At 42.2% G+C, this 9,168-nt stretch overlaps 1 protein-coding gene across 1 annotated transcript in view; it reads right to left on the reverse strand.

Annotated features, from left to right (window-relative positions):
* LOC117433610 (antigen WC1.1-like) overlaps positions 1–7,609 on the reverse strand; it is a 47,251-nt gene extending 39,642 nt beyond the window's left edge. Inside the window, exons 1-2 of the mRNA XM_059008832.1 lie at positions 7,534–7,609; positions 6,439–6,900 (exon numbers count right to left, since the gene is read on the reverse strand). Of these exons, the coding sequence (XP_058864815.1) occupies positions 6,439–6,900; positions 7,534–7,609 (538 nt within the window). The remainder of the gene's footprint in view (positions 1–6,438; positions 6,901–7,533) is intronic.
* Positions 7,610–9,168: the final 1,559 nt, after the last annotated feature.

The following is a 9,168-nucleotide window of genomic DNA, read 5'->3' on the forward strand; positions in this document are numbered from 1 at the left end:
CGTGAACTTTGTGTCTGTCGTTGCTGGAGCACCTGCATCACCTGCACACCTGAGCACTGCAAACCACTCGATCACAGCACCTGCATCACCTGCACACCTGAGCACTGCAAACCACTCGATCACAGCACCTGCATCACCTGCACACCTGAGCACTGCAAACCACTCGATCACAGCACCTGCATCACCTGTACACCTGAGCACTGCAAACCACTCGATCACAGCACCTGCATCACCTGTACACCTGAGCACTGCAAACCACTGGGTCACAGCACCTGCATCACCTGTACACCTGAGCACTGCAAACCACTGGATCACAGCACCTGCATCACCTGTACACCTGAGCACTGCAAACCACTGGGTCACAGCACCTGCATCACCTGTACACCTGAGCACTGCAAACCACTGGGTCACAGCACCTGCATCACCTGTACACCTGAGCACTGCAAACCACTGGGTCACAGCACCTGCATCACCTGCACACCTGAGCACTGCAAACCACTGGGTCACAGCACCTGCATCACCTGTACACCTGAGCACTGCAAACCACTCGATCACAGCACCTGCATCACCTGTACACCTGAGCACTGCAAACCACTGGGTCACAGCACCTGCATCACCTGTACACCTGAGCACTGCAAACCACTGGATCACAGCACCTGCATCACCTGTACACCTGAGCACTGCAAACCACTGGGTCACAGCACCTGCATCACCTGTACACCTGAGCACTGCAAACCACTGGGTCACAGCACCTGCATCACCTGTACACCTGAGCACTGCAAACCACTGGGTCACAGCACCTGCATCACCTGCACACCTGAGCACTGCAAACCACTGGGTCACAGCACCTGCATCACCTGTACACCTGAGCACTGCAAACCACTGGGTCACAGCACCTGCATCACCTGTACACCTGAGCACTGCAAACCACTGGGTCACAGCACCTGCATCACCTGCACACCTGAGCACTGCAAACCACTGGGTCACAGCACCTGCATCACCTGCACACCTGAGCACTGCAAATCACTGGGTCACAGCACCTGCATCACCTGCACACCTGAGCACTGCAAACCACTGGGTCACAGCACCTGCATCACCTGTACACCTGAGCACTGCAAACCACTGGGTCACAGCACCTGCATCACCTGCACACCTGAGCACTGCAAACCACTGGGTCACAGCACCTGCATCACCTGCACACCTGAGCACTGCAAACCACTGGGTCACAGCACCTGCATCACCTGCACACCTGAGCACTGCAAACCACTGGGTCACAGCACCTGCATCACCTGCACACCTGAGCACTGCAAATCACTGGGTCACAGCACCTGCATCACCTGCACACCTGAGCACTGCAAACCACTGGGTCACAGCACCTGCATCACCTGCACACCTGAGCACTGCAAACCACTGGGTCACAGCACCTGCATCACCTGCACACCTGAGCACTGCAAACCACTCGATCACAGCACCTGCATCACCTGCACACCTGAGCACTGCAAACCACTCGATCACAGCACCTGCATCACCTGCACACCTGAGCACTGCAAACCACTGGGTCACACATGATAATTAAAATAAAAGTAAATAATATGCAATTGATGAAGCAAGATAGCAAGAAGACGTATTTTGAATCAGAGAGTTCAAGAGAGCAATAAAGGATCCTGTCAGTAAGGCTGCCACCTAAACATCTTTATTTCCTTCATTATAAAACTCTTCTGACATCTGACAAGTCTGATGCACTTATCTCTCTTGTTCATTTTTGTATTGTGTTACAATCACATACTGACTGAAAGGCTTTTAAATGATCCTTTATTAAGCAACAAAATGAAGCCCTGCCTATTCCTGTTTTGTTTGTAGTCATGCTTGTTTTATATATATAAGCAGCAGTGTGGAGTAGTGGTTAGGGCTCTGGACTCTTGACTGGAGGGTCGTGGGTTCAATCCCAGGTGGGGGACGCTGCTGCTGTACCCTTGAGCAAGGTACTTTACCGAGATTGCTCCAGTAAAAACCTAACTGTATAAATGGGTAATTGTATGAAAAAAATGTGTAAATAATAATGTAATTGTATGCAAAAATAATGTGATATCTTGTAACAATTGTAAGTCGCCCTGGATAAGGGTGTCTGCTAAAAAATAAGTAATAATAATAATAATAATATATATACAGAGCAGTGAACAGTTTATGCTGCCACAGTGCAGTAGTCTATAGATGTGAAATGAGCAAAACTGTCATTAGTGACAAGTAGCAGTGTGGGGTTGGTAATTTAAAACGTCAGTTTCTGTCTTTGTTTATTCAAACAACACACTTCCTGTCCTATCCAAAGGACATTGAGCTTAGTTGAAAGAGCAGCAATATAAGATTAGCTCATATTAACAACAGAGTGAATTCGTATTGTGGTTTCGACAAGATCAGCAAGCTGCCCTGCCATATCAGAAAAAGATGTGAGGGAGTTCTGATACTTTCTAATGAGGAAGCTGTTGAGTGAGGAGGTTAACAAAAGGTTTTGATCACATGCAAGGGAGGCCTAATTATTTATCTTTTTTTACTGATCAATGCAGCAATTAATACAGCTAAACAGGATGTATTAGTCTGACCTTTGGGATGTAAAAACTTTGAACAGTGTTTTGGTGCCACCTAGCGGACACACTGCAGCACTAACCTCTGCCAAGATCCTGTAGGCAAGCTGTTAAAACGGCCTATTACAAAAGTAGTGAGGGTTATTTGTACATCTATTTAAAGAGGTTGAAACTCGGTAAATAAATAAATTGCCCTTGCCCTTATATGTTATCATTCATTGTCTAGTATCATATTCCAGTTCATAAGAAGAATGAAACAATGTGAGAATCCTACATTGTTTTCCTGAAACATGCATTTTATACTGGGTTCAGATACCACAACGTTGTGTGGATCTGGAGAAGACAAAAGGGTCACAATCCCTGTTTTCTGGTGAACAGGTAATACAATGAAATGTTTGATTTGTTTGTATATCAAACAGCCAACACACGTGTGTAACAACAGCCTTGTTTGTGGATCTAAGTATTGAAGGGGGTTTCTGAATATTTTCAAATATTTTCAAAATTTGTGTATTTTTGTTTTTTTTTCAGAAAGCTCAGTTTCAGTTTTGTGTTACAGGATATTCTTCAGGGACCGCTGAAAGACAATTTAAGTTTCTGGCCTCGGTACAGCAACACGGCAGTAAAAACGACAGCGTCCTGGATGAGAGGAAAACCCGCTTCCAGTCGGCTTTTAAAACACTCGCTGCGGAAACTAATTGCCATTGATTGGTACTCAATTGTAGAGGTGAGGGAAGGACACAATGTGAGAACTGGAATGAAGACTTGCCAGGCTAGATTGTGTGTATGTTGGTGTAATATAGATAGCGTATTCGTTTGAATTTAAGACGCAGCCCAAATTTCCCACCCTCGATTTAAGGAAAAAATAAAACATCAAATGAATTTACAAAGACACAACCTCAATTACGCATATGTAAAAATCGACTTAATTTTTAATTGTGAAGACGAAAAAAGATAAAAAAAAACTAACACACACCCACTTTTTTTGTGTGTAATTGAGATATAAAATATTATTTTTAATTTCTTCACATTACTGTGATCGCGGGCTGTATATGAGGCTGTGTGGTCCAGTGGTTAAAGAAAAGGGCTTGTAACCAGGAGGTCCCCGGTTCAAAACCCACCTCAGCCACTGACTCATTGTGTGACCCTGAGCAAGTCACTTAACCTCCTTGTGCTCCGTCTTTTGGGTGAGACGTAGTTGTAAGTGACTCTGCAGCTGATGCATAGTTCACACACCCTAGTCTGTGTAAGTTGCCTTGGATAAAGGCGTCTGCTAAATAAACAAATAATAAATAATAATACTACAGACACTGGGGGTATATCAAATTCGCGCCACAAAGACGTTTCTCATTAGTCAGTTTCCCAAGTTACTCTGTACTCTGGTTTACAGTGCAGCACCAACATGAAACGGAGAAAAAACCAACCTATTACACATTTCTTTCTAAAGAAGCCAACTCTTGATAAGAATCAATGTTTAGTGAATATATCATTTATATTTGTTGTTTTTCCCCTGCGCAATGTGACGTTTAGATAAATCTTTTTTTTTTTTTTTCATGTAGAATGTTTTAACGCCAGCACAGCAAAAATCAAAGTATCTGTTCCTATGATGACATTAAATGTGTAGCTAAACCGGGATAGCTGGCTGTATGGTGTTTTTTGTTTTTTTTCTCGTCACTTTAACTGGACAGTCAGCTCGTCCAAGTATCACCCTACCTGCCATAGCATAGCGTTTTATTACAGCATAGTGGCTGTGTATTTGCATCTATAGGGACCCGGCCAGTGCGCTAGGCAGCACCGGGACCTCAGCGACCGGTTTCCCCCGCCTGAAGTACTGTACTACTTCCTATCGTCGATTTGTACTGACAAGAATATTAGAATTGAGTGAGAAACTGTGTAAACGTTCAAAGGAGATCTAGCGTTCAGAGGTGTGGAACATCACATTATTATTATTATTATTATTATTATTATTATTATTATTATTATTATTATTATTATTATTATTATTGTTGTTGTTGTTATTTTTGGTGAATACCTTGTCAAAGTACTATAGAGTCATACAAATATTGTACACAAACAGCACCAGTCCCAGCAGTGTCAGTACCAGTCATAGTGTCAGCACCCGTCAGTGTCAGCACCAGTCCCAGCAGTGTCAGCACCCGTCAGTGTCAGCACAAGTCCCAGCAGTGTCAGCACCGGTCCCAGTGTCAGCACCAGTCCCAGCAGTGTCAGCACCGGTCCTAGCAGTGGTAGTACCAGTCCCAGCAGTGTCAGCACCCGTCAGTGTCAGCACCAGTCCCAGCAGTGTCAGCACCAGTCCCAGTGTCAGCACCAGTCCCAGCAGTGTCAGCACCAGTCCTAGCAGTGGTAGTACCAGTCCCAGCAGTGTCAGCACCAGTCAGTGTCAGCACCAGTCCCAGCAGTGTCAGCACCAGTCCCAGTGTCAGCACCAGTCCCAGCAGTGTCAGCACCGGTCCTAGCAGTGGTAGTACCAGTCCCAGCAGTGTCAGCACCAGTCAGTGTCAGCACCAGTCCCAGCAGTGTCAGCACCGGTCCTAGCAGTGGCAGTACCAGTCCCAGCAGTGTCAGCACCAGTCAGTGTCAGCACCAGTCCCAGCAGTGTCAGCACCAGTCCCAGCAGTGTCAGCACCAGTCCTAGCAGTGTCAGCACCAGTCCCAGCAGTGTCAGCACCAGTCCTAGCAGTGGCAGTACCAGTCCCAGCAGTGTCAGCACCAGTCTTACCGGTCAGTAGCAGTTACCAGTCCCAGCAGTGTAAGGCAACTTAAGTAGCAGTGAACTAAATGCAAGTCAATAAAGGTATGAACCCATCTACTTATTAATATTGATGTTATATTCTTGTCTTTTTAAAATCACATATTTCTGACAGTCTGAATATGGGCATTTTAGGTTGCTGTGGTTTTGCTGGGAGACAATTAGTTTTAATCTTTGAAATAATATGGGTCATTAAATTTTAACATTAACATCATCATCCAAGGGACTTAATATTGCTTTCTAGTTTGCAAAAATTCTCCAGGCTTTATAAAATGATAACTTTTACCTTTGTAACATGAACAGGATCTGCAAGAGGTTTGTTCAACTTTTTTTTTTTTTGCCTCAGTAAAAATCTAATCCTAGTTATGCCCCTGATATGAAGTCAGTTTGCGACCGTCTGCTGTCACACACAATTACAGTGATGTGCTGCTTCTCATTTCCACTCGTGATTACTCACACCTGTTTTTCTCTCAATTTGTGGTATTGTAAATTGTAAAATTCCCTTTTAAGAATTCCACAGGAAGACAATGACACTTCTTAGAAAATGGCTGCCTGTACGTCACGGATGATTCGAGATCGGGCAGTGACGTCTTTGTTCGTCTTTTCTCGGCAGTCAGTCACAATGCTGTTTGTGTGCTCAGGTAGTCTTGTCTTTTGTTTGTAATTTTAATGCACGCATCACTATACTGTACTCGAATTTAAGACACAGGCTATTTTGTAAAATAAAAAATTGTTTAAAAAGTGTGTTTTAAATTCGATGGTATACGGTATTCACCCCTACTGTTCAAGCAATTTTACAACAATAATCCACATTGCTACAGTTTACACCATGGCAATTAAATGTTTTTGAAAGGAAAAAAAGAAGATACGGAAGCGCCTGCAAAACAATTGATAACCCCAGTCCTATCTTGCCCATTGTGATTTGCAACAGGGAGAGCCCGCTTTACAGGTCAGGGATGCCATTTAAGAAAAAAAGAAACCGGTCATGTGATGGGCGGCCCATTTAAAACACGTGTGCTACAGATGGAAGGTGGTTCTAATGTTTTGTCCAAACTCTTCATAGCCTAAGAGATATATTGATGTGTTTCCTACCTGAACAGATCACTCCAGCGTCTTCACCGTGACCACAGTCACTCTCTCCCCACCCTTCAGATCCACAGTCCCGCAGAGCTGACTCAGAACCGCTGCAGGAAACCTCATCCAGCCAGATGGTTCCAGAACCGGCTCCGAAGCGAGCCTCGTCTGGTGCTGATACAGCCGATCCGCAGCCCAGCTGTTTACACACAACTCCAGCATCCTCTATATCCCACTCATCATCACAAACGGTCCCCCACTGTCCCTCATGAAGAATCTCCACTCTCCCAGCACAGGGACTGCCTCCATTCACCAGCCTCAGATCATCACCGCCTTTAAAAAGAGAAGAAAGTGAGTCAAGATCACTGATGTCATCAGATTCTGGTATCAGGTAACATTCATATTGAAACGACGAGGCAGACAATGGGAATGCATGCCTGTGATAGAGGATAGTTTCAGCGCGGAAGGGCAGAGGCGGGGCTGGAGAGGACTCGAGGAGACACGCAGGGACTGTTCGCTTTGTGTGTGTGTGTGTGTGTGTGTTACTTGCCTGTTTGTTCAACTCTTTCATTTAACCTGTGTTCGTTATTGTTGGTTACGTTTATTTTATTGAATTGCTCACTGGGATATTAAACCGAGCCTTTGTTACCGGAATCACTCGATTTTGGTATCCGGTATCATTCATATTTTGGATTAGGTGTCACATTTGTTGCCAGTGATCAAACAGTTTCAACTTTGTTTCTGTGTTAAACTACGATTTTTGACCATTGATATCTTCGCAATAGTAGAGGGTAAACATTGTGATAACGTGTCTTTAAACGGTCTTTCAATAGGATTATTATTTTAACGATAAGAGAGGGGTCAAAACGTAGACATGTCCTCTGTGTACAATGCGAATTATAAATAATGTCGTTTTTCAGCTAAAGAAACACGTGCACAGCGTGGGTGAAAAAAAAAAGTGCTTGTGTAGCACACCGTGTTTAGTTGCAGTTACACTCTACGTCCTGCATAAAAGCGCGGCGCTAATGATCTCATATAAGAACCTCACTATCCTGGCGTCTAATGCTGCTGCTGAGATCAAAGCTTTTTGTGCCTTCGACGGTTGAAACATACCAACGATCTTCAGGACTGAGGCTGGTCTTTTTTCACGGTTATCACGGATTTCACAATTTCCGTGAAATGTTCCCATTTCTGTGTAATATGTAGTTCCCAGTGAAAAATCAAATTCCTGAAAGAATATTGTAAATAGGTTATGCATATTTGTATCACTTAAAATAAATACAGCAAACGTTTCCCTTAGTTATTGACGCACTACCTGTTACATCAAATCTCTTAACCTGGCAGCTGGTTTAGTTTGCTTCAATCAAAAAGACACTGCGTCACAGATCGGAACTATTTCTGCTAATATCTCTGTCCAGGTCAGGACAAAAGGGGAACCTTTCACGTGTCTGTTGTTATTTTTACATTTATTTATTTATTTATTTAGTTAGTTTGATAATTCACTGATGATGAAAATAGAATGTGTTTAAAAGATGGACATAAAAAACTAGATATTCTACAATTTAGTATTTAGCGTTTTCAGGTAAGCATTTAAATATTTAGGAACATTTGGTCTATAATAACTGTATGACAATACAATAAAATCTTTGCTGACTGATATTTGTGCTTGAGAATTGTGTGATTTTATCAAGTTTTAACTGTTGTAAAAAAAAAAAAAAAAAGGTATCTGATTTTGTATGTTTGTATTGTGTTGATTTTATTTATTTATTTATTTATTTTACTGCTGTAGTGTGAACCTCTTGGCCAGGTCGTTATTGTAAATGAGAATCTGTTCTCAACTGACTGACCTGGCTAAATAAAAATAAAATAAAATTAAAATAAAATCATGGGCATGGGGCTGAAGGTGTATAGATAATAAACAATGCCGGTTGATATGCTGCTTGTAATTTCCAGATTGATTTGAAAATGTTTAACGACCGGGCTAGTCAAACCCTTAGACCAGCGGTTTGCACCTTGCTAGTAGCATTGCTGACATAATTAAATAATTTTAAAATTCAGAATACATTCATGTTGCACTGGGTTTTTTTTTTTGCATTGCCACATTTAAGTTTAAAAAGCCAGTTGAAAATCTTCAGCTAAATTTAATTTTTGTCAGCTAGTCAGATTAGCCAGTCACAATTTCTTCAAATCAATCGTAAAACCTGTAACTGTACCTGAGTAACATTCCCGCTATTTTTTAAATATAGATATACCAATATAAGAAATGTACCTGAAGCAAAAGCAAAAAATATGTTTTCTGTTATTTACGTAATTCTATCTTTCAAATCTGGCGTGTGTAATGTGCAGTGTAATCTTGTGTGCTTGTATATCAGTGATCTCGGAGCTGCTGGTTTTATTCACCCAGGTGCAGATGTTGGGTTTATTTCTAGCAGAGAGCTGTGTCAGGGTTCTATAATCATCAATGTGGAAGAATAATATTTGAAATGTACAGGAAAATATTTAAATGATTTAACAAAAAAAGACACACACAAAAAAACAAAACATTATACTGATGGATCCGTTTATAAAAAATGACAGAGGAAATGTTGTTTAATAGAGTGTCAATATATAAAGATAAAACGTCAGGTAGGCGAGGTTGTGTAAATAGATATTTCTGCTCGTATTAAGGTTTGAATTCTCTGAAATCAGCAATACGAGGGGAGATGAAATAATCTTTACTTTATTGATTCTATTTTCTTTTTTTAACGT

The sequence above is a fragment of the Acipenser ruthenus genome, chromosome 38 (genome assembly GCF_902713425.1).
Source record: "Acipenser ruthenus chromosome 38, fAciRut3.2 maternal haplotype, whole genome shotgun sequence".
NCBI classification, from domain to species: Eukaryota; Metazoa; Chordata; class Actinopteri; order Acipenseriformes; family Acipenseridae; genus Acipenser; species Acipenser ruthenus.